At 36.3% G+C, this 27,135-nt stretch overlaps 1 protein-coding gene across 1 annotated transcript in view; it reads right to left on the bottom strand.

Annotated features, from left to right (window-relative positions):
- Window positions 1–27,135, bottom strand: part of EAF2 (ELL associated factor 2) — a 55,552-nt gene that overhangs the window by 26,003 nt on the left and 2,414 nt on the right. The window contains exons 2-3 of the mRNA XM_004480754.4: window positions 23,221–23,315; window positions 761–897 (exon numbers count right to left, since the gene is read on the bottom strand). Coding sequence (XP_004480811.1) covers window positions 761–897; window positions 23,221–23,315 — 232 coding nt within the window. The remainder of the gene's footprint in view (window positions 1–760; window positions 898–23,220; window positions 23,316–27,135) is intronic.

Genomic DNA, 27,135 nt, shown 5'->3' on the forward strand with positions numbered 1-27,135 from the left:
AAATAATCACCTGGGGAGAGGGATATACTAAGTATTAGAGCTTCTTGGGTACCTCCCCTAACCTGAAGTTGGATTTGGGAATTAATTTTTAACAAGCATCCAAAGTAAGTCTTACGATCAGAAGTGTTTGACCAAAAAAACAAAGAAAAAAAAATCCCTAAATCTTAAACTCCTGTCCAGATACATGTGTAAGGCCTCCCTGAATGTTACAATCTTCTCTCTTTACCCTTAATTCCTAGAGCAATTTTTGTCTATACTACTTGTATGGCTTTTAGAACAAGTGCCCTTATATTACACGGTTATTAATGCCCCACCTATTTCCAAAAAATATTTGAGATAGCTATATTCTGTTGAATTTTGCAGTGGTATAGTCTCTTAATCCAGACTTTTTAAGTTTAGCATTTGCATAATAAACTTTCCTTTTTCTAGTCCCTTGAGTATTCTCAGTGCTCACTACATATTTACTAGTGAAGATGAAATTATTTTAGAGGGTATATAATGGCTCCTTTCAGTCCAATTTTATTAAATCATCTATAATAGAATAAAAGGTATACTTATACATATAGAAACAGTAGAAAAACAGTTTTATATATCATAAGGAAGAAGTAATAAAAGTTTTTTTCTGAAGAATGCCACCAAATTTAAACTTGGAAAAAGATTAAAATATTTTGTAGCATAATGTGACAATTCAATCTCTTTTCCTAACATTTACTTAGCAACTTATGAGTTTATAAAATGATTATTTCATTAAGCTACATACCTTGTTTTTTTAACAGTAATGTTGCTGCTGAGTTTTTCTAGTCGACATTCTCCAGTATCATGGTTAATGATCAAAATGCATTCTTTTAAGTAAGGTTTCTTTGAACCTTTGAAAACTGTTACTGGTGGAGTTGAACCCTGTTTAAAAGTTAATTATTATGGTTAAATCAAGCTTACCTGGAGGAAATAACCAATCTAATACTCAGATAAAACACTTGAAGAAACTAACAAAAAGTCTTTTTGCGTACAAGCACCATTTGTCTCCCTACTCTTATTTCCTCTGTATAAAAGGGACTGAAAAATTCTATTTGGGGCTCGGTTTTTATTAGGACAGGAGTCTGCCTAGTCTGGCTGGTTGAAATAAATCAACTTCCTTCTCAGAGTTCTCATGTCCTGGTCTTCAATACCGCATACACCCGACTTCTGACAACATTATTACTTCAATTTTACCATAAAAATTCAGTTGGGAGGGCCTTGAGATCTTCTGGTCTTAACCCATGCTATACTTCAAGGCATCTAACTATTTAAATTTACTATTGATCCCAAGCAATGTAGTAAAAAAGACAGATATGAAGAGAGGCTGAAACCTCATAGCTGTTATCATTTAAGAAAGAGAACAGAAGAAGGACTTGCCTTGAGCTAGTAAAGACTTATTTCATTGGACTACAGTGGGTAATTAGGATACAATTCTAATACAACCAATATATTTAACAGATAAGAGAATAGAAGCCTTGAATAATACTATCTTCTCGTCATTACTGCTTTCTAAGTTTAGTTTTTAAACCTGGTATTCTCTCAAAGTGGTGCCTCTCCTTTGCAGATTGAGGAAAATTAATGTATCAAAGAACACTTATTACATTGAACCCAGTGACGAATTTTAGCATTAATTGTAGGCAGAAACCGTCTGAAACAACTCTTCTGTGGTTCCAGAAGACAGGAGAACTGTACAGCATCCAAGAAGAGCAGGAAGAAGAGACTGAGAAACTGCTGTAAAAACCTGTTTCACTCTAAGGTGTCTGCTAGTGTCTGTCCCCCACTCGTGGGGAGCTGCTTCAGGTCCAGTCCCTGGGTGGCTGCAGCAGTAGGAGAGGGATGTGGAAACCCTCCTCCCCAAGAACAGGGACAGGCACGGCTGAGTATTGATGATGGCTTTTAATCAGCAAATTTAGATCCCTGGGTCCTGGCTCTGAACAGCTGGTTCAGCCCACCTCACCCACTGGAAGTTTTGATACTGCCTCCTAAGGGCTGCATGGAATGTTTTGCTGAAGAGCACCATCTTCTGAGCAGGCCAAGGAAGCACAACTTTGAGAAGCCCAAAAAAAGGTTTTCTGGCCTCCTTCCTTACCCCATCCGCAGGGCCCTTTGGAACTGATCTGCACCCCCTTCATGGTCCCTGGCACTATTTTGACTGGGGAATTCTGACTTGAGAACATCTTCAGGAAGCCTCTTCTAGAATTTCCCCTCCAGGCAAAAGCAGCTAGAGACAACAAATGGAAAAAGGAGAGTTAAAAAAAAAAAAAAACACTATAGAGGCAAAACAAAACCAAACATAATAGATCAAGATTCCCAGAAAAGTAACAGAGAAAGGAAGTTTTTTGCCTGGGGGTAAAACAACTGCACAAACAGAGGAACCCTAAAAATCATACCACACACCCCAGACAAAAAGGGAGATAAAGAAGGATTGAATAAATCTGTTCAGTTAAACACAGGTAATTCTAAAGGTCTAGAATAATTTGAACCAAGTGTCAAAGAAGAGCCTTCACACAAAGTCAGTCAATAATAAAAATCTAGTAAGAGAGAGAAACTTACCTTCAGAGCAAACTCATCTAGATAATCAGATGCCTAGACATCAGCAAAAAATTATAATTCATACTAAGAAACAGGATGATATGGCCCAGTCAAAGGGACAAATAAAAAATTCAGAGGTGTCAGAATATGGAACTATGTAGAAACAAATCTCCTAAATCAATGAAAGAAGATGAAAGAAAATAGGGCTAAAGAGATAAAGGATATTGAGAAAACACTAGGTAAGCATGAAGAAGAATCCAAAAGATGAAAAGAAATATATATAAATAAAAGAAATATAACAGAACCTATGGGAATAAAAGGCAAAAGAGTAGAGGTTAAAAATACACTAGAGGCATACAACAGCAGACATGAACAGGCAGAATAAAGAAACAGCAAACCAGAAGATAGGACAATTGAAACTGGACATTTAGAAGAATAGAGAAAAGAATAGAAAAAATTATGCAGTGTCTTAATTATTTAAATGACAGCATGAAGCATGCAAACATATGTGTCGTGGGTGTCCCAGAAAGAGGAGAGAAAAGGGACAGAAAGAATATTTGAAGAAATAAAGGATAAAAATTTCCCAACTCTTATGAAAGACAGAAATACTCACATCCAAGAAGTACAACATACTCAAAACAGAATAAATCTTCCAAGACACATACTAATCAGAATGTCAAAGAAAGAATCCTGAAAGCAGCAAGAAAAGAGCAATTAGTCATATACAAGAGAACCACAATAAGATTAAATGCTGATTGTCATCAGAGACCATGGAGGCTAGAAGGCAGTGGATTGATATATTTAAGGTACTGAAAGAGAAAAACTGCCATTCAAGAATTTCTTACCCAGCAAAACTTTCCTTCAAAAATGAGGGTGAATTAAAAATATTCATAGATAGAAAAAAATAGAGTTCTTCAACGAGACCTTCCCCACAAGAAATACTAAAGGGAGTTCTGGGAAGTGGATGTGGCTCAACTTATAAAGCATCTGCCTACCCATGTGGGAGGCTCCAGGGTTCGATACCCAGGGCCTCCTGACCCATTTGGTAAGCTGGCCCACATGCAGAGCTGTTGTGTGCAAGGAGTACTGTGCCACGTAGGGGTGCCCCCGAGTGGGGGTGCCCCACGCGGAAGAAGTGCGCCCTGCAAGGAGAGCTGCCCCATGTGAAAAAAAAAAAAAGTGCAGCCCACCTAGGAGTGGCGCCACACACACACAGAGCTGATGCAGCAAGATGACACAACAAAAATGAGACACAGTTTCCCAGTGCCACCAAGGGTGCAAACGGACACAGAACACACAGAAGTGGACACAGAGAGCAGACGATGGGGGGGGGGGGAGGGAGAGAAATAAAACAGATCTTTAAAAAATAATAAAGGGAGTTCTACAGACTGAATGGAAAAGACAGGAGAGAGAGGCTTGGAGTACAGTACAGAAATGAAGATTATCAATAAGGGTAACTAAAAGGGTAAAAAGAAAGACCAAAAAGAAAAAAAGATATCACATATAAAAAGAGAGGATAAAATCACTGAAGGAAATACTGCATTTACAGTAATATAATTGAGCATTAATGGAATAAACTCCCCAATCAAAGGACACAGGTTGGTAGAATGGAACACTGCAATCCCAAAACAGCAAGATATACATTCTTCTCAAGTGCACATTGATCATTCTCCATAATAGATCACATGCTAGGTCATAAAACAGTCTCAATAAAAAATCTCTGACCACATGGAATGAAGCTGGAGCTCAATTATAAGCAAAGAACTGGAAAATCCAGGAATATATGAAAGTTAAATAACATTCTCTTAAACAAACAGTGGGTCAAAGTAGAAACTGCAAGGGAAATCAGTAAATATTTTGAGATAAATGAAAATGAAAACACAACATATCAAAACTTATGGGATGCAGTGAAGGCAGTACTGAGGGAGACATTTATAGCCCTAAATGGTTACAATAAAGAAGAAGAAAGCCTAACTGCACATGTGGAGGGACTAGAAAAACAACAGAAAACTAATCCAAAAGCAAACAGAAGGAAAGAAATAACAAACACCAGAGCAGAAATAAATGAAATAGAGAATTTAAAAACAGAGAAAATTAAAAACAAAAGTAAAAGTTGGTTCTTTGAAAGGATCAACAAAATTGACAAACTCTTAGCTAGACTAACAAAGAAAAAAAGAGAGATGCTAATAATTAAAATAAGGAATGAATGGTAGACATTACTACTGACCACATAGAAATATAAAAGGATCATAAGAGGATATTATAAACAAATGTATGCTGACAAACTGGAATAAATGGACAAAATCCTAGAACACATGAATAAGCCACACTGACTCTACAAGAAATAGAAGGCAGACCAATTACAAGTCAAGAGATTGACTCAGTCACCACAAACCTCCCAACAAAGAAAAGCTCAGGACCAGATGGCTTCACAGGTGAATTCTACCAACCATTCCAAGTAGCTTCCAATCCTGCTCAAACTCTTACAAAAAATGAAGAGGAGAGAACACTACCTAACTCATTCTGTGAGTCCAGCATCACCCTAATTCCAAAGTCAGATAAAGATACTACAAGAAAAGAAAATTACAGACCTATCTCTCTTATAATATATTCATAATTACATAAATATATTAACAGATACAAAAATATTTATAATTGCATAAATACATTGATAAAAAATCTGAAAAATTACTAACAAATTGAATCCAACAGTACATTAAAAGAATTATGCCACTTACTCTCCAGCTCATTGGACTCACCCAGGACAACTAACAAGGAGATGATGATGGACAAACACCATACCAAGGAATTGAGAGAGTCTACAACTGCAAACAAGAGAGTCCCATCCATCGGCCATATGGGACTGAAGCCCCCTCTCAATTAGACGTGGAGTGGACATCACCATCCCAGACTCCTCAGGATTGGGGAATGAACTATGGACTAGAGTGGACTTACTCCTATTCTACTATAGACTTATTGTGATTGTAGCAATGGAAGACCTTGTAACATTGATGTGGAGGCAGTGGTCACTGGAGTTTCTGAGGTCAGGGAGAGGGAAAACAGGTGTAATACGGGGGCATTTTCAGGACTTGGGAATTGTCCTGAATGACACTGCAACAACAGATACAGGCCATAATATATAATATCTTGCTATAACCTACAGAATTGTGTGAAAGAGAGTGTAAACTACAATGAAAACTATAATCCATGCTTAGGGGCAATGCTCCAAAACGTGTTCAATAACAACGAATGTATCACACTAATGAAGGATATTGTTATGGTAAGTGTGGGTAGTGTGGAGAACAGGGCATATGCGAATCCCCTATTATTTTTATGTAATATTTATGTAACCTAAGTATCTTTTTTAAAAAATTTTAAAAAAATTTTTAAAGAGTTATGCACCATGATCATGTGGGAATTATCCCAGGAGTGCAAGTGGTTAAGCATAAGAACATCAATTAATGGAATAAACCACATTAACAGAATTAAGGGCAAGAAAAACAAATGATCATCTCAATTGACACAGAAAAGGCATTTGACAAAATGTAGCATCCTTTTTTAATAAAAATACTTTGAAAGATAAGAATAGAAGGAGCTTCCTCAAGATGACAAACGGCATATATGAAAATCCCACAGTTAACATCATATTCGATGGAGAAAAACTAAAAGCTTTCCCTCTAAGATCTGGAACAGGATAAAGGTGTCCACTTCCACCACTGTTACTCAACATTGTGCCAGAAGTTCTAACTAGAGCAGTTAGGCAAGAAAAAGAAAAGAAAAGAAAAGGCATCCAAATTGGAAAGAAGAAATAAAACTTTCATCATTTATAGATGACATGATATATATAAAAAGTCCCGGAAAATCTGTAACAAAGCTATTAGAGCTAATAATTGAGTTCAACAAAGTGGCAAAGTAAAAATCAACAGGCAATCAATAGTGTTTCTATACACTATTAATAAGCAATCTGAGAAGGAAATCAAGAAAAATTTCCATTTACAATAGCAAATAAGAGAATCAAGTATCTAGGAATAAGTTTAATCAAGGATGTAAAGGATCTGTTCATAGAAAACAACAAAACATTGCTAAAAGAAATCAAGAAGACCTAAATAAAGTGAAGGATATCCCACCATCATGGATCAGAAGACTAAAGATCGTCAAGATGTCAATTCTAACTAAACTGATTTTCCAGATTCAACACAATCCCAATAAAAAAACTATAACAACCTACTTTACAGAAATGGAAAGGCCAGTTATCAAATTTATTTGGTAGGATAAGGGCCCCAAATAGCCAAAAAATACATATATATACATACACACACACACTGAAAAAGAAGAATGAAATTGGAAGACTCATACTTCCTGACTTTAAGTCATATTATAAGGCTACAGTGATCAAAGCAGAATAGTACTGGCATAAAAGGTATATTGAAAACTGGAATCAAATTGAGAGTTCAGAAACAGACCCTCACATCTACGGCCAACTGATATTTAACAAGGCTGCCAAATCCACTCAACTGGGGTAGAATAGTTTTTTCAACAAATGATGATGGAGAACTGGATATCCATATTCAAAAGAATGAAAAAAGACCCCTATCTTGTACCTTATCAAAAATTAATTCAAAATGAATGAAAGACCTAAATATAAGAGCCTGGACCATAAAGTTCCTAGAAAAAAAAAGGAAGTGAAAAGGCAGCCTACTCAACTGGAGAAAATATTTGGAAACCACATATCTGAGGGTTTGATATCCAGCATATGTAAAGAAATCTACAACTCAACAATAAAAAGGACCAAGAAATTAAAAAATTAAAAAATGGACAAAAGACTTGAAAAGATATTTTTCCAAAGAGGAAATAAAAATGGCTAAAAAGCAGATGAAAAGATACTTAACATTACTAGGTATTAGGGAAATCAAAATCAAAATCACAATGAGTATTCTGGTATTCTACTATAGAACTGTTGTGACTCTAGCAATGGAAGAAATTGCATCATTGATGTGGAGCCAGTGGTCAAGGTAGTTCCTGAAGGCAGGGAGAGGGAAGAAGAGATGTGATGTGGGGGCATTTTCTGGACTTGGAGCTGTCCTAAATGATACTGCAGGGTCAGATGCCGGACATTATATACCCCGCCACAACCCACTGAATGGACTGGGAGAGAGTGTAAACTATAATGTAAACTATAATCCATTCGGTGCAGTAGTGCTCCAAAATGTATTCACCAAATGCAATGAATGTGCCACAGTGACGAAAGAGGTTGCTGATGTGGGAGGAGCAGGGGAGGTGAAGGGTAGGGTATATGGGAACCTCTTCTACTTTTTAATGTAGAATCACTTTTTGTGATCTATGTATCTTAAAAAAAAAAAAGAATTAAAAAATAAATTTTAAAAAATCACAATGAGATATTTCACATCAGCTAGAATGGCCACCATTTAAAAAAACAGAAAAAATGTTGGAGAGGATGTGGAGAAACAGAGACACTCATTCATTGCTGGTAGGAATGTAAAATGGTGCAACCACTGTGGAATACAGTTTGGCAATTCCTCAGGAAGCTAAGAATAGAACTGCCATACAATCTAGCAATCCGGCTACTAGGTACATACCCAGAAGAACCGAGACCAGGGACTCGAGCAGACATTCGCACCCTGATGCTCATAGTTGCATTATTCATAATTGCCAAAAGACGGAAGCAACCCAAGTGTTCATCAATTGATGAATGGATGAAACAAATGTGGTATACACATACAATGGAATATATTTTAGCTGTGAGAAGGAATGAAGTCCTGATGCATGCAACAGCATGGATGAGCCTCGAGGATATTATGTTGAGTGAAATAAACAAGACACAAAAGGACAAATATTGTATGATCTCACTAATATGAGCTAATTATAATAAGCAAAATCATAGATTTACAAAACTATAATAGAGTTTACCAGGAGATAGAATGAGGGTAGAGAATGGAGATTTGATGGTTAATTTGTGCAAAATTTCTATTTAGGTGGATTATAAATGTTCAGAAATGGACAGAGGTAGCACATTATTGTGAGTATAATTAACAGAGCTGAATTACATTTGTGAATGTGGTTGAAAAGGAATCATAAGAGGATACTAGAGAATCATAAGAGAACGCAAGAGAATAAAGGATGAGACTGTATGACATTGTATAACACTTTATAACAGTGAACCTTTCTGTGGACAATGACGATGGTTAATAGCACAAATAGAAGAACATTCTTTCATGAACTATAACAAATGTACTTCACTATTATAAGGTGTTATAATAAGGTGGTATATGGGAAAAAATATACTCAGTGCAAACATGTCCTCTAGTTAATAGGAATATTTTAATATTCTTTCATCAGTTGAAACAAAGGTACCACACCAATGCAAAGTTACAACAATGGGGGCATGGTATATGGGAACGTTGTATTTTCACATGAAATTATGTAAAGTTACAACTTCTCTAATTTCAAAAAATTACAATAATTAGGGAGTGGATGTGGCTAAGGTAGTTGGGCACCCACCTCCCACATGGGAGGCCCGTGTTTGGTTCCCAGTGCCTCCTAAAGAAGACAAGCAGAAGCAATGAAAGGGTGCAACAAGCTGACACAACAAGCTGGTGCAATGACTAGGAAGAGGATGTGGCTCAAGTGGTTGGGCACCTGCCTCCCACATGGGAGGGCCCAGGTTTGGTACCTGGTGCTTTGTAAATAAGAGGAGCAGACAAGTGGACACAACAAGCAGGCAAAAAGTAGACACAACAAGGAGAGACAAGTGGACAAAGCAAGCAGAATACTGAGCAGAGACAAAGAGCAGACACAACAAGCAAACAGATGAGGAAGCCATTTTGGAGGGGGGAATTAAAATAATTTTTAAAAACCATTATGCTAAGTTAAAGAAACCAGACACAAAGTACTACAGATGGTATGATTCCATTTGTATGAAATATAAACATAAATAAGTCCACAGAGACAGAATTAGATTAGTGGTTATATAGGGCTGGAGAAAGAAAGATTGAGAAGTGATTGCTAAGGGGTATTGGGTTTTTCTTTTTTAAGTAATGAAAATGTTCAAAAATTGACTGTGGTCATGAATGCACAACTCATTGATTATATACCTTGAATGAACTGTATGGCTTGTGAATATATCTCAACAAAAATCCTTAAAAAAAATTGAGGGGTTATAATACTCACCTCATAGGCTTGCTATAAGGATTAAATGAGAGTTCAGCTTCAATGAGTCTAACACATACAAGATGCCCAATAAAATTGTTTCTCCTTCCTTGCATTAAAAAAAAAAAACCAATGTGACTCTCATCAAGCAAGCCTTTAGATATAACATCAAGCCTTTAAATATAACTAACAGGATACATGGAGAAAAGAGGAAGAAGTTAAATAATACCAGAAGTAATTTGAAATCTAGGATGTGGGTATATTCCTCCAGGACAAATAACCTAGATTCTCCAATAAAACAATGGCATAAAAAGAGAAGGGACTTTCATAGAATAAAAGAGATTTAGGAAACATAATATCCAAATACAACATTGTAATCTTATTTGGATTTTGGTTAGGAAAAAAAACTAAAGAAGACATTTTTGTGGAGCAGGTGTAACTCAGTGGTTGAGTGCTTGCTTCACATGTACGAGGTCCCGGGTTCAATCCCCGGTCCTTCCTAAAACAACAAAAATAACAACAAAAACTGCTTAATAAATAAATTTTTAAAAAACAAAGGAAAAAAAAAAGACATTTTTGATACTATCATTAAAATGTGAGTATGAACCAGATACTATTAATAGTAATTCTGCTAGGTGTGATAATAGCATGGTACTTAAAAATAGAAATGACCTTTATCAGTTAAAGATGCATACTTAGTAATAATGGGTGAAATGAAATAATGTCTTAGATTTGCTTTAAAATACTCCAGGGGGAAAAAAATGAAGGGAGAACAGATTTTTAAAAAATAATAAACGTTGATAATTGTTGAAGAGCTCAGTTATGAGATTTCTCACTATTTTCCATAATAAAAGGTTAGAAAAACCTGATCATTACTAATAACCTACATCTACCTCCTCCCCTATCCCTTACCCCTGTCTACCTGAACCCTAAAGGAATTTTATGTTAAGCGTTCCCTTGCTTTATCTGGCATGTACATATTGCTAAATGATATATTGTTTTAGGTTTGTTTTTGAATTATCTGCAAGTTCTCTTCTTTTGTTGCTGTATATTAGCCTGTCCACTTCCTTGACTAAAATGTCCTTACCTTTCTCCTTCACCTTTACAATGACACCCCTAAGACACTATCAACAGCACCCTCCACTTCAATTCATCTTCAAGACTCAGTTCAGGCACTGCCTCCTCTGAGAAGCATATCATGTCTCCTCCCCTTCCTTTGGCTTGTGATGTCTCTCTTCTGTGCTCCCATAATATTCTGTGTATTCTCTTATGATAGCCCTTAATTTCTATATTTTAATCAGTTATTTCTTATGTTCCCCATTAAATTTTTTATACTTTATTTTTAGAGAAGTATTAGAATTACAGAAAAGTTACACCGAAAGTATAGGGAATTTCTGCATAACTACTCCTATACACACACACACACACCTTTCCCTATTATTAACATCTTACATTTGTGTGGTACATTTGTTACAACTGATAAACCAATACTGAAGCACTGCTACAAACCAGTCTACAGTTTATGCTAAGGTTTACTTACACTTGCACTGTACAGTTTTATAGGCTTTGACAAATGTATAATGTCATGTGTCTGTCACTGCAGTATCACACAGAGTAATTTCACTACCCTAAATATGCCCTGTGCTCAACCTATTCTTCCCTCATCCTCTCTTCTAAACCCATGGTAACCTTTATCTTTATACCAAAGTCACAAGTTCTTCCATTAACACCAGCTAAAAACTACAATAACAATAAATCTACTTGGATTCATGGTTTCACTCCCCCCTTATGTTTGCTCGTTCCTGAGTATTGAGGGATTTGGGATGATGTCCTTCTGACTGCTTCAGGCTGAGAGAGGATTTAGATATTGTGGGGCAGATGGAATTGTGTTGCTTGCAGTTGTAGATACTCCTTGTTCTTTGGGGGGATGGGATTTGGCTCTCATCATCATTCTGTTGGTTGTCTAAGGCAAGCCCTAAGAACTGGAGAGTAGGAGTTGGCCACAACTCTGCTAAGATTCAGGGCTCAACTGGCATATGAACAATCCAAAGATTTAAGTCTATGAGAGATATATTTATTGAGTATATTGAAAATTATAAGTTCAAATAAAAGGAGCAGAAGAATCACAGGTAGGAGAATTATAAATAACAATGTAATGTTGTGGAAATAGAATATCATATATTACCGAATAGGGCCTGCCAAGGGATTATTGATTTCATGAGGCCCTGTGGCTTGTCTCTGGTATCCAGAGATCCCCAAAACCCTCAAAAGCACTCTTGCTTGAGGCTTTGTTTACTGTGGCAGTTTGTGAAATCTGCCAGAGACCTGCCTAAGTGTGTTATCTGGAATGACCTCTTGAATCACTTTGAACTCTCTTAGGCATAAAAACTCTTTTTTATTTAAAGTTTCCACCTTTTGATCAAGATCTTTTTCTAAATGCATCATTTAGGACATTTCATCACTGTATTCTCTGTAGCTACTTAGCATAGAACTTACTACGTAAAAGGTACAGTCTCTCTCTCTCATACACATATATCCACACAAAAATACCATGGCATATACTTTTTTAGATATATCTCTGGTGTGCTATGGGAGATACAGTTTTCCAAATGATTGCTTTGCCTTTTCAGAAACATACAAGTTGCAGGCCTGAAAATTACCTCTGTATTTGCCATTTCTATAAGAAAGGTAATTCAATTGAGATCATAACCAAATACATGGTGGATGGCAATGCTTGATTAAAGCAGGATGTGAATGAATAAAAAAGGTTTTATTAATAAATGTAGGAATCTCTGCCTGTTTGGAATAGAAAAGCAATGCAAAGAATGAAAATAGGGAGACTACAATTTAAGAAAAAATACTCTATATGGCAAAGGAAGAAACTGACTAAAGTTTTTCTACACACCAAACATCACCAATCAGTAATACTATAAAATGAGACCATGGTGATGGTGCCTGTTATCAACTTAAGGTTTTTCAATTACATAAATTTAAGTAGCTGGTTTAAGCTTTTCTTTAATAAACATCATGAAGAAAAGAAAACTTAGGTTATTGTAGACTAAATTTCCACATTATTTTAGAATCACCAGAATATGAACACTTCACTCATAACAGAGTAACACAAAGGTTTACTCATCCACAACATCTTATACTGAATTGATTTTTCATTTCCTTCATTCCCTATGGAAGCAAATGAAAAATATTCACTAAAATGCCACCACAAATTTAATTAGCCTTAGGGAAAACCTTCAGGGGCAGCAACTGATAGTCTGACATATACTTAAGAGTCTCAATAAAAGATGTTGACTGATTAAAAAAAAGAAAAAGATAGTAAACTAGAGAATAGAGAGCTTAATGGCTATGTCTCTAAAATCATGACAGGCCATCTTAATGCACAGAAGAAAATGTGAAGAGACCTGCTTAAATCATTACTACTACAAAACTCAATAAAGAAAACAAATCTCAAGAAATCATGTTCCAGTGCTTTTTTAATATAATGAAGAAAAAAAGTTATAGTCTCGGTTTTCTCTGAGAATAGACCAACTCAGTACAAAAATAAGTAAATAAATAAACAATTGAATAGTTAGGAATTTTAAACTCAAGTACTGAAAAAACTAGAGCTTGCAACAAAGAACTTGCAGTTTTAGGCAAATGATATTTCATAGTGTTACTTGGATTCATCTGGAAATAAAGAAATGTACAAGACTTTTGCTTAAAGTCACCTTGATCTATTCTCTGATTTTCAATCCATTCTCTAAACTACTGCTAGGCTCCCTCAAAACATATAAATTTCATCATGTCACCTCTGCTTAAAACCTTTTTCTAATGTCTATGGTATAAAGGCCAAATTCTACATTACAACATAAAAGAACCTTCACAATTTGATCACAACCTATCCAGTCTCTACTCCTATCATAAGTAAAACAGTTTTACTGAAATATATTCACACATCATACAATCTATCCAAAGCGTACAATCAATGGCTTTCAGTATAATCACAACAGTGCTGTGCATTCAGCACCAAAAAAAATTTTTAGAACAATTTCTTTACTCCAAAAAGAAAAACTTTCCCCCTAGCAGTCACCACTCAATCCCTCTATCCTTCCCCAGCCCTACATAACCACTAATCTAATTCCATCTTTATAAATTTTATATTTACATTTTATGTAAATAGAATCATACAATATGTGGTATTTTGTGCCTGATTTCTTTCACTCAGCATAATTTTTTGTCTGATATTAGTATCTTGTAACAGTAACATACATTTGTTGAGTTTCAAAGAAAAAGTCTTATATAAGCAATATCACCCGTATTCATATTTCATATAAGGTTTTACTATGTTATATAGTTCCATGTTATATTTTTTAGGTTTCCTATCATCATATAATTGCGCTGCTAGTTACACAGACTATGTTGTGCTTTCACATTTTCTATTCTGCACAGGTTAACCGTTAGCTTTCCATCCTCTAAACTCATTCTATTTTCTGGTAATTCATATTCACGTGATTAACTATATGAGTTTACACAACATATATAGTTCATAGTAGCACAATCATACAGTATTTGTCCTTTTGTGTCTGGCTTGCTTCATTCAATGTTCTACAGGTTCATCCAAGTTGTCATATGCTTTACAACTTAATTTCTTCTTACAGCTGTATAATATTCCATTGGGTGTGTACTCTACAGTTTGTTTATTCATTCATCAGTTGATGGCCATCTGGTCTGTTTCCATCTTTTGGCAACTGTGAATCATAATGCTATGAACATCAGTGTGCACATGTTTATTTGAGTCACTGCTCTCAGTTCTTCTGGGAATATACAAAGTAGTGGTATTGCCAGATCACATGGAAATCTATATTCAACTTCTTCAGGAACTGCCAAACAGTCTTCCACAGTGGCTATACCATTCTACATTCCCACCAACAGTGAATAAGCATTCCTATCTCTCCATGTCCTCTCCAACACTTATAGTTTTCTGTCTTTTTAATAGTGGCCATTTTAATAGATATGAAATGATATCTCATTGTAGCTTTGATTTGCATTTCCCTAATTGCTAGTGATGTTGAACATCTTTTCATGTTTTTTTTTCACCATTTGTATTTCTTCCTTGGACAAACTTCTATTCAAGTCTTGCCCATTTTAAAAACCAGGTTGTTTGTCTTTTTATTGTTGAGTTGTAGCTCTCTTTATAATTCATGGATATTAAACTCTTATCCAAAATGTGATTTCCAAATATTTTCTCACATTGAGTCAGATGCTTTTTCACCCTTTTGACCAAGTCCTCTAAGGTACACAAGTGTTCAATTTTGAGGCGGTCCCATTGACATATTTTTTCTTTTGCTGCTCATGCTTTGGGTAGGTCCAAGAAACCACCACTTACCACAAAATGTTTAAGATGTTTCTCTACATTTTTTTCTAGCAGTTTTATGGTCCTGGCTTTTATATTTAGACCTGATCATTTCGAGTTGATTCTTGTGTAGGGAGTGAGATAGGGATCCTCTTTCATTCTTTTGGTTTTGAACATCCAGTTCTCCCAGCACTATTAACCAAGTCCAGTTAACAAGGATTTTGTAGGTCAAAAAACAAAAACAAATAAAACAGTAGACCATAGAGGTTAAGGTTTATTTCTGGGCTCTCAATTCTATTCCACTGATAAATGTGTCTGTCTTTATGCCAATATCATGCTGTTTTGACCACTGTAGCTTTGTAATATATTTCAAGATCAGGAAGTGAAAATTCTTCCACATTGCTCTTCTTTTTTTAATGCGTTTGGCTATTCAGGTATACTTTCCAAATAAATTTCCAAATAAATTTTTAATGCACTTGGCTATTCAGGTATACTTTCCCTTCCAAATAAATTACCAAATTTCCTGTTCCTGTAAAGTAAGCTGTTAAAATTTTGATTGGTATTGCATTGAATCTATAAATCAGTTTGGATAGGACTGACATCTTTACAATATTTTGTCTTCCAATCCATGAACATGTCTTTCCATTTGTTTAGGTCTTCTTTGATTTATTTTAGCATTGTATTGTAATTTTCTGATTAAACGTCATGTAATTCTTTGATTAAATTGATTCATAGGTATTTGAGTCTTTTTGTTGCTAAGGTAAATGGAATTTTTTTCCTGATTTCCTTCTCAGATTGTTCACTACTAGAGTACAGAAACATTACTGATTTTTGCATGTTGATCTTGTATCCTGCCACTTTGCTGAACTCGTTTATTAGTTCGAGTAGCTTTGTTGTAGATATTCCACAATTTTCTAAATATAGGATCATGTCATCTGTGAATAGTGAGAGTTACTTCCTCTTTTCCTATTTGGATACCTTTATTTATTTAGTCTAATTGCTCTGGCTAGAACTTCTAGTACAATGTTGAAAAACAGTGTTGACAGTGGGCATCCTTGTCTTGTTCCCAATCTTAGGGGGAAAGCTCTTAATATTTCCCCATTGAATGCAATGTTGGCTATGGGTTCTTCATATATGCCTTTTATTATATTGAGGAATTTTCCTTCTATTACTACCTTTTGAAGTGTTATCAAGAAAGGATACTGGGGGTGGCGGACTTGGCCCAGTGGTTAGGGCATCCATCTACCACATGGGAGGTCCGCGGTTCAAACCCCGGGCCTCCTTGACCCATGTGGAGCTGGCTCATGTGCAGTGCTGATGTGCGCAAGGAGTGCCGTGCCACGCAGGTGTGTCCCCACGTAGGGGAGCCCCACTCGCAAAGAGTGCGCCCCGTAAGGAGAGCCGCCCAGCACGAAACAAAGTGCAGCCTTCCCAGGAATGGTGAAGTACACACGGAGAGCTGACACAATAAGATGATGCAACAAAAAGAAACACAGATCCCCGTGCTGCTCACAACAACAGAAGCAGCAGACAAAGAAGACGCAGCAAACAGACACAGAGAACAGACAACCTGGGTGGGGGGGATGCAGAGAGAAATAAATAAATAAATCTTTAAAAAAAAAAAAGAAAGAATACTGGATTTTGTCAAATGCGTCTTCTGCATCAATAGAGATGATCATGTGGGTTTATCCCTTCAATTTGCTAATGTGGTGTATCACATTAAGTGATTTTCTTATGTTGAACCAGCCTTGCATGTCAGTAATAAATCCCACTTGGTCGTGATGTATATAACTCTTTTCATTTGCTGTTGGATTCTATTTCCAAACATTTTGCTCAGAATTTTTGCATCTATGTTCATTAGAGAGATTGGTCTCTAATTTTCTTTTCTTAGTATTTTATCTGGCTCTGGTATTAGGTTGGTATTAGCTTCATAAAATAAGTTGAGGTTTCCCTCCTCTTCAATTTCAATTTTTTGGAAGAGTTTAAACAGGATTGGTGTTAGTTCCTCTCAAAATGCTTGGTTAGAATTCACCTGTGAAGCCCTCTGGTCCTAGACTTTTCTTTGTTGGGAGATTTTTGATGAGTGATTCAATATCTTTAAATGTGACTGGTTTCTTGAGTTCAATGTTGAGTAATATAAGTTGTTTGTGCATTTCTAGGAATTTATCCATTTGATCTAGGTTGTCTAACTTGTTGGCATACAGTTGTTCATAATATTCTCTGTTGGTCTCTTTTATTTCTGTGAGGTCAGTCATAACTTTCCCCTTTTCATTTTTGATTTTATTCATTTGCATCTTCCCTTCTTTTTTTGTTAGTCTAGCTAAGGGTTTGTCAATTTTATCGATCTTCTCAAAAAATCAATTTTGGGGGTTTTGTTTTTTTGGAGGTAGTGGCTATTGAACCCAGGACCCTGTACAGGGGAAGCAGGTGCTCAACCACTGATCTTCATCTGCACCTCCAGAACCAGTTTTTGGTTTTGTTCACTTTTGTTTTCTGTTGTTCTCAATTTCATTTCTGCTCTAATCTTTATTATTTCCTTCCTTCTGCTTACTTTGGGAATGGTTTGCTGTTCTGTTTCTAGTTTCTCCAGTTGTTCAGCTAGATCTTTAATTTTAGCTCTTTTTTCTCTTTTTAATATAGACATTTAGGGATGTAAATTTCTCACCACTGCCTTCACTGTATCCCATAAGTTTTGATAAGTTTTCTTCTCATTTTTGTTAACCTTGAAATATTTACTAATTTCTCTTACAATTTCTTCTTTGACCCACTTGTTGTTTAGGAGTGTGTTGTTTAGCCACTGTCCATTTGCAAATTTTCACCTTTCCCATCTATTATTGATTTTCAGTTTTATTCCCTTATGATCTGAGAAGTTGTTTTGTATAATTTCAATCTTTTTGTATTTATTGAGACCTGCCTTGTAACCTAACATGTGGTCTATCCTATAGAAAGACACATGTGCAGTTAAGAAGAATGTACAACCCTCTGATTTAGGATGCAACATTCTGTTAAGTCAAGCTTGTTTATCACATTGTTCAAGTTCTCTATTTCCTTGTTAATCTCTTGTCAAGTTTTCCATCTAATGATGTAAGTAGTATGTTGACGTCTCCAACTATTATTGTAGAGATGTCTATTTCTCCCTTAAGTTTTGTCAGAGTTTGCCTCATATTTTGGAGCACCCTGGGTAGGAGCATAGATATTTATGACTATTACTCCTTCCTGGTTGGTTACTTTTATTAATATAAAATGGCCTTCCGTATCTCTTTTGTGCATTTAAAGTCTGTTTTGTACGCTATTAGTATAGGTACCCCTGCTCTTTTTTGCTTACTGTTTGCATGGAATATCTTTTACTGACCTTTCACTTTCAGCTAGTTTGTATCCCTGGGTCTAAGGTAAGTCTCTTGTAGGCAGTATATGGATGACTCATGTGTTTTTATCCCTTTTGTCAGCCTGTATCTTTTGACTGGGGAGTTTAATTCATTCACATTCAACGATATTACTGTAAATGTATTATTTACTTCCTCCATTTTATTCTTTGGTTTTCACACGTCATATCTTATTTTCATCTCTTTTTTACTCATTTAATCATTTTGCTATTCTTGCCTTCTAAACTCTCCTCCAAGTCTCTCTCTCCTGTCTTTTTCTTTCAGTCTATAGGGCTCCCTTTAATATTTTCTGCAAAGGTGGATTCTTTTTCAGGAACTCTCTTAAATTCTGCTTATTTGTGACTATTTTAAACTCAACTTCATATGAGAAGTTGATTAAAGAATTTTTGGCTGGCCTTTTCCTCTTTCAGTGTCCTAATTATATCATGCCACTATCTTCCCACCTCCATACTTTCTGATGACAAATCCACACTAAGTCTTACTGGGTGTCCCTTCTATGTGATGGTTTGCTTCTCCTTTGTTGCTCTCAGAATTTTCTCTTTATCTTTGGCATTTGACATTCTGAGTAGTATGTATTTTATAGTAGGTCTATTCAGATTCATTCTGATTGGGTATTCTTGGATATGTGAACTCATTTCTTTCATGAGAGTTGGGAAATTTTCAGCCATTTTTCCTTAAATACCCGTTCTGCCCATTTTCCCTCCTCTTCTCCTTCTGTGTTATGGGAAAACATTAAGGAACATGGTTTGAAGTTGAAATGTTTCCATAATGCAGACAAAAAGTGCAGGCTTAGGAACACCAGGCCTTGACTAGATGGAACGCTGTATGGTCAGCACAAAAAAAATGTTCGCGTGAGGAGGCATTTGAACTTTGTATGACCTGTACCTTATTATTGTAAATGTTGCACCTGTCCCTTATTATAGTAATAACGAACACTGCTTATTAGTTCCTAAATAAATACAATGTGGAAACTAGAGTTAAGGCTCTCAGTTTCAGAAGCTGTGAGTCCCCTGGTCCCATCTTTATTTCCTCTCTTGTGTCTTTCTTTCCGTCCTTTTATTTTTTCAGTTCTGCATCACCTTCCCTTCATGCAAAACTATTGCTGAGCTTGTCTCAGCAACTGGCACCCAATGAGGGGCACAAAGGGAAGAAGAATCAAGCAAAATTAAAAGAGTTGTCATGGCATAGAGCCCCGAGTGGTTTAGAAGGCCTTCCAAGTCCTCAGCGAGTAAGGACACTCTCAGGTATTCTAGCAGGGTTATGATGGGAAACAGAGACAGTTCAACAAAATAACACCCATATGTCTGTCTCCTCAAACAACTCCTCAAGGCAGGAGGAGCCGAGGCCAGCAAGTCTTGTATTTCAGAACTTTTACAGATTATAAAAAATATTGCTCATGGTTCCCAGCAGTAGGAAGTTTAGAATTAGAAGACTAGGAAAGACTAGGAAAAGAGTTTAAAAAATTACATGTACAAGGTATTCCACTCCCTGTTACTATTTGGTCCACTTGGACGATTATTAAATCTGTTTTGGAACCTTTGCAAACAGAAGATGAGGAAGAAAAAATGAAAATAGAGAAAGTGAGGAAGTTCCTCCCACTGGATTTTTTGATGATACTAAAGTTATTTTGTCTTCATCTCCTTCATTAACTGACTTTAGAAAGTCACTTCTCCCCCCCCCCCCCCGCCACCCACCACCTCCAGCCTGGGACTTCCAGAGTGGGAGAGAAGCACTCAATCTCTTGCGCCACCTCAGCTCCCTAGCCTGCTGTGTCTCTTATTGTCTCTCCTCTGTGTCTCTGTTTTGTTTTTGTTGTTGTGTCATCTTGCTGCACCAGCTCTCCACATGGGCTAGCGTTCTGTGCAGGCAAGCACTCTTCATGTGCCAGCAGTCTGCGTGGGCCAACTCTCCACTCAGGCCAGTTCACCACACAGGTCAGTTTGCCTCCACCAGGAGGCCCCAGGAATTGAACCCTGGACCTCCTATATGATAGATGGAAGCCCAACCACTTGAGCTACATCTGCTTCCTTCTAATGTGTTTTTTACCTCACCTATCATGTTTTTCATTCCCGTGAGCTCTGTTAATGCCCTATTCAGGTTGTCAAATTCTTCCTTGTTCTTGTTCAATGTCTTCTTGATGTCCTTTATCTCTTTAGACATATTTCCTTTCAAGTCATTAATGTGCTTCTGGAAATTTGTATGAATCTCATTGGTTAGTTTTCTTGAATCCTGTGTCTCATCTGGGGCTTTGATATATTCCTTTGCTTGAGCCATTTCTTTCAGTTTTCTAGTATAGCTTGTAATTTTGTGCTGATGTACAGGTATCTGATTATGATGGCAAGTTTACTCTGATCCTCAATTTTTCTCTCTTTTGTAGGGATTTAGTGGTGGGAGGCTGTGTGCTACTTTTGTTCTTCGATTCTTGGTTCAACCTGTTGTAGTTCTTTAGGATTGTCCCTTTTAGTTGCTCAAATCTGCGCCATGTGCCCAGGGTTGCAGACCTGCTTCCAAGGGCCTTGGGGAGGGAGGCTGTAAGGCTAGAAAAAGACTTTCTTACTTACTTACCTTTAATTTCTTCACAATTTCCTTGGTCAGCCAGCAGAGAGCACTCTTTGGCAGCCCTCTCATTTCAGTGTGGTCTGAGTGTGTTCTCTGCAACACTGACCACAACAATGTGAGAGAGGATCCAACCTGGATATTCAGAGCCTCATAATTCAAACTTTCTCAGAGGCTATTCGCCAACCTTTGCTGGCAGCCTCCTCCATTTTCCTGGGTAGGAAATAATTTCACTTCCCTCTGCATCCTAAACAACTAATACCAGCGAAGCGGGCTTGGATAGGGAGTCTGTATACCACATGGGAGGTCTGCGATTCAAACACAGGCCTCCTTGACCCGTGTGGAGCTGGCCCACATGCAGTGCTGATGCACGCAAGGAGTGCTGTGCCATGCAGGGGTGCCCCCGTGTAGGGGAACCCCATGCGCAAGGAGTGCACCCCGTAAGGAGAGCCGCCCAGCGCAAAAGAAAGTTCAACCTGCCCAGGAATGGCGCCGCACACACAGAGAGCTGACGCAGCAAGATGACGCAACAAAAAAGAGACATAGATTCCCATGCCGCTGACAACAACAGAAGCGGACAAAAGAAGAACATGCAACAAATGGTCACAGAGAACAGACAACTGGGGTGGGGAGGGGGGAGGGGGAGGGGAAGGGGAGAGAAATTTAAAAAAAAAACAATACTAATACCAGGTGGTAAGGAGTGTGATTAAGAGAGCAGGATCTTCTTAGTTCTGTGCTGGCCCCCCAGAGCAAACAACAGCATGGCCCCTACCAGCCTGGATCATCTTGTGGGATATAGCAGGACAAATGTGTTGGCCAAAAGCTGAATCAGCCTTAGCTGTGTTGCTCTCTCTCTCTCCCATTTCTTGGGGAGGGGAATCAATGTAGCCCTCTCTCTCTGTAGCTCCCAGACTTGAGAATTCAAAATTATCTGCTCATCAGGTAAGGGTGCTGGTGACTACAGTTGCTGCTTCTACTCATGATCTCTTCATCAAGACTTTTCTTCTGTGCCCCTCTCTCTTCTACGTGGTGTCCAGCCTTCCCCAGGTGTCCCAAACCCTAGAACATTTTTTTTCAGTCTGTTTCTGCCTCTCCTGTAGCTATTTTTCTGGGAGAGAAGAGAGTTCCATGTCTTTTTAATCCACCATCTTCCTGGAAGTCCCTTACTCCTTTCAGTTTTCATTATTCTATAATCTACTACATAAAATCTCTTTTTTCACAAACTTCTTGCTCTTTTAGCATTTGAACCTTTTACATACTTTTTAGAATACCTAGAATATTCCACTCCTTTTCTACCTGATGAAATCCTAATTGTCTTTTAAGACATCAGTTGAGCTCAAATATCACCTCTTTGTGAAGCCTTACAAGATTCCACCAGACAGAACGTTTGATTCTACTTAAGTGCTTGTGCATTTTATACATGCTCTAACTTACCATACTAGATGCTTACACAAGAAGGTAGGGGATTTGTTAATCATCTTTGTATCCCTAGTTCAGACTACAAAATTTGGATCATAATGGTAATTTAAAAAATATTTAATTTAGATCTCTAATTGTTTCAAATCATTTGCTACAAAAGTTCTTGAAACTATTAAATGGATATTTTTTTAATTACTTTACCTAAAATATTTTAAAATAAGGATTTTCACTTTGCAATATTTATTAATTACTTTTTATCTGACTACACTACACATACTATGGAATTACTTTTCTTTAAAGTTACTAAAACTTTAGGGAAGCGGATTTGGCCCAACAGATAGTGCATCTGTCTATCACATGGGAGGTCCAAGGTTCAAACCCAGGGCCTCCTAACTCGTATGACGAGCTGGCCCACACTCAGGGCTGATGTGCGCAAGGAGTGCTGTGCCACAAAGGGGTGTCCCCCGCATAGGGAAACCCCATGTGCAAGGAATACGCCCCATAATGAGAGCTGCCCAGCGTGAAAAAGTGCAGCCTGCCCAGGAATGGTGCCACATACACGGAAAGCTGATGCAGCAAGATGATGCAACAAAATGAGACACAGATTCTGGGTGTCACTGACAAGATTACAACTGGACACAGAAAAACACACAGCGAATGGACACAGAGAGCAGACAACATGGCGGGGGGCAGGGAAGGAGAGAGAAATAAAAAAATAAATAAATCTTTAAAACAACAAATAAATAAAGTTAATGAAACTTTAAACAAAGCAATCTAGTCTAAATATATAGAAATACTCACTTCTATATTTGGCAGGGTTATTGTCACTTGTTCACCTTTGCCGACTTCAAGGTCTCCTTCACAAGAAGTATCAATAGAAGCAGGTTTGAAGTCATCTGCAAAGAAATATAAATACTTGAGTATTCAAAAAATGAGTGCATTTCAGAATGATAAATCATTTTTTAAAAAGTTAGTAACTGAAATGGCTTGGAAGAGTCTGAAGAACAAACAAAATATAATCCAATTTATTTCCACATAAATTTTGAGGGGAAAAAAAGCTAGCTATACTCTAAATCAGTATTCCTCAACCACACTTCCTCAGAATCCTGCTGAGACCAAGATAAACTACATTAAGATGTTTTACTTGCTAAAAAACTGATGTCAATAGAATGTTTTCAATTTTCAGTCTTTTTAACCCAAAATTTTTTCTTAAGCCTTTGGTGTCCACTACCACTTGCGGTCTGTCCTAACAGAGTACAAAATTAATGAATACATGGCAAATACATATTAATGGAGAAATTTAAAAAAAGGAAAAAGCAATCTTATTCAGTTTAATGGCTTTAGTTTTTTCATGGATATGTAAACTATTTTGGTACCTCAAAAGGACTTAAGTTTTAATTTTCAGTTTGAAATGAAGATATAGTGCCTGGGAGGAATTAAGGATGCTCAAGGTACTTCATGTGCTAAACAAGCTTTAAAACCACTAAAATATGAGAGCTGCTTAAAGAAATTCATATTTTAAAAAATCCATATCAATATATCGAACACTGATAATAATATAAATGTAGAATTCCTTTGGTTATATATTTTTTTCTAAGTTAACTTTTGATTAAAATATAGCATACTTGCAAAACAGAGCATAAATATCATAAGCTTGATGTGGGTAATCAGCAATCAGATAAAGAAAGAATATTATGGCCCTCCTCCTCCAGGCCCCTTTCAGGTATTATCCTACCCCAAGGGATTTATCTTTATATTAACAGGGAAGCCCCAAAAACAACAAGTCTAAATCCCAAGTAATGAATCTTTATTAATGGAATTTAGGGTACTGTAATGGGCAGATCTTGGGTAGGAGAATTTTCTAGTGCTCATCAAATCAAGACTGTCAATAAACGAAGGCTGGTCATGCTTCACAATGACAACGTTTATGGAACACTTATTTGTGCCAGGCCCATGCTTAACACTTTATATTCAATTCCCATAACAATTCTATGAAAAGAAATAAAATCCATTTCTCTATTTCTTAAACAAATATAAATGCAAATGAATATAACAATCACTTAAAGTAATCTATATTCTTCATAATATAGTTTATTTTTTATTCTTCATACTGCTTTAATTCAAATCCAAATACATGCAATAGCCATCTCTTAAAATCTCTATGCTTATTCCTAAATTTTAGGAAACAGATAAAAAAATAACATAAGAAATATGAAAAATGTATAAGTTTTGATTTAAAATTTATCTCTAGGTAATAAACCTGGGAACCAAAGAATGAAGATTAGGCTGAAAGCAAATTGGGAAGTTCATTAGTAGTAGCAAGGTAAGTAAGAATGATGATAAGTTTAGTTTTAAAGATAATTAAGATAGTATATTTCAGATGCTTGAAAGAGGGTTTAGATTTAGTGAAGTAAGTATTAATTTATATCAACTAATCAAAAGACAGTGATATTGGAAGGAAAAAAAAAAGGCCTGAATATCACAGAAGAGAAAGAATGCAGAAGAGAAGCCAGAAAAATCCAAGAAAAATGAGCATAGATACAAAACAAAACAATAATAATAGCTATTATTTACGTGCTAATCAGTTTAAATGTTTTCCAATCACTTTTATTTCTAAATCTCACAATAAACCTATAAATAAGTGAATATCCCTCTTTTAAAAATCAGGAAAATGAGGGTAGAAGAAGTTACGTATTTTGTCCAAGATCATGCAACTAATATTTGCTAAAGCTAGAATAAGGATCAACAAAACCCAGCAATATTAAAATGATGAGAGGTTGGCCAAGACATATCAACATCAATGGGGACAGAGAAAAACTTTGGTTTGAGAAGCAAATAGCATTTGAGACGCTAAAGGGAGAGCTAAAGTCATTTTATAAGGATGTATATAGTAGAAAAGAAGCAATTACCACTTTTTAAAAAATCTTTCGATATAAGTAAGTCATTAACATGCCTTATATAAGTGTCCACAGTTGGTCTCAAAAAGTCCTCAGCTTTCTATTTTTTAACCTTCCTTCAGGGTTCTGCTCATCAATGTAAATATTCCTCTAAATATTCCTCAATCTTCTTCATCACTCACATCTAGTCACTAAATCTTCTTTCATAATATCTTTCACAGCTATCTCCTTCCATTCTTGAAGTTATCTCCTTCCAGATTAGTTTCTGATTGTAAACTAGTAAAGGCTAAACTGTTTAAATACTTCCAGACTGTTCTGCTTTTCTCTATTCTATGTTTTTGCTCTCTTGGACTTTACATTTTATTTCAAAGCATCTTCTTCCCTGAAGCTACTTTTGGGTGCAGCCCTTTTCATATCCTCCAAAATCTCAATTTCTTCTCCACTTCCATGGATATGGCCTACTATATTGTATATATTTTTAAAAAGTACAGTGCTTCATACTTCAATTCCTCCAGAACCTAGCACAGGGTCTTTATTACACCAGACACATAAGAAATCTTCATTGTTGACTCTGGTTTGGACTGTTCACCCTACTATAACCACTTCCAAACTTATTTTAAATATATAGAGATGCTAAGCTATATATAAAAACATGGTTTTCTAAATGTTTCCTATAGATCCAGATTCATCTCTACCCAATTTCTTTAGGGGAGATATTGCCATATTCCTTTTATATTTTTTCATTAGTACACTTCTGTTCTTACAGAGTGCATCAATTACTTACTATCTGACAATGAAGAATTCTCTGATAAATATGTAAAACATAGAAATTACACTCTGGATTAAAACCCTCTCTCTCTGATCTTCAATAGTTTTCTGACAGGGGGAGTTGTGATTGTCATTTAACTGTAGCTAACATTGTCTAATGCTTTAGTAGAGAAGTTAGCCAGGTAATCCATGGGAGTGAAGCAGAGCAGTGGCCAAGCAAATGAATGTGTCCCCCCTCAAGGGAACAACCACAATTCAGCTCCACCTGCTGCCAAGAGAAAATATGGGTTTAGTGTTGCCGGATTATCTTCTGATTTTTAAAAACAAACTGGAAATCCAGACAAAAGCTCCAGATTTTTAAGTATTTGCAACTAATTTAACACAGCAACAATTATGTGGGTCAAACAAAGCATTTCTAAAGTCAAACTTGGTCTATAGGCTGGTAAATCTATATCTCTGCTTTAGTGTTTAAAAAGTGTTTTTCTATTGTTTTGTTTTTTACAATATACTATCACTTTTGATCTTCACAACTGCTTTTTGAGTTGAATATTCTTTCCACATTTTACCAATGGGACTACCTCTAAAGTAATGAAGCTGGTAAATGATCAAGCCAAGAACACAAACACATTATATCCACCCATTATAGGGCCTCTTAGCCTATATCCATGCTTGTTAACTTTTGTGTTGACTGTTAAGAGATGTGGAAAATCTTAAATTCTGTGAAAAGCTGTTGAAAATTCTAGACCACTTATAGAACCCATCTATCCACAGAAAAATGCACATATGAACATACATATCAAATACTGTATAATTTCAAGAGGTTCATAGGCCCTAAAGCCTATCAATAGATGCCTAAAAATATATGAGACTAACTTAAGGAGATGGGAATGTACTCAAAGCATCTGTAACTTTACTTAATGGTAAGAATTTATAATCAATAAGTCTATCAAAACTATTCTGAACTTAGTTGCTTTTCTAATTATTCTATAGTTAGGTTTAATCAATTCTACTTTTTATTACTTGTATTAAGTAGTATTGTCTTTTATTTGGC

Source organism: Dasypus novemcinctus, chromosome 4 (assembly GCF_030445035.2).
Source record: "Dasypus novemcinctus isolate mDasNov1 chromosome 4, mDasNov1.1.hap2, whole genome shotgun sequence".
Taxonomy (NCBI): domain Eukaryota; kingdom Metazoa; phylum Chordata; class Mammalia; order Cingulata; family Dasypodidae; genus Dasypus; species Dasypus novemcinctus.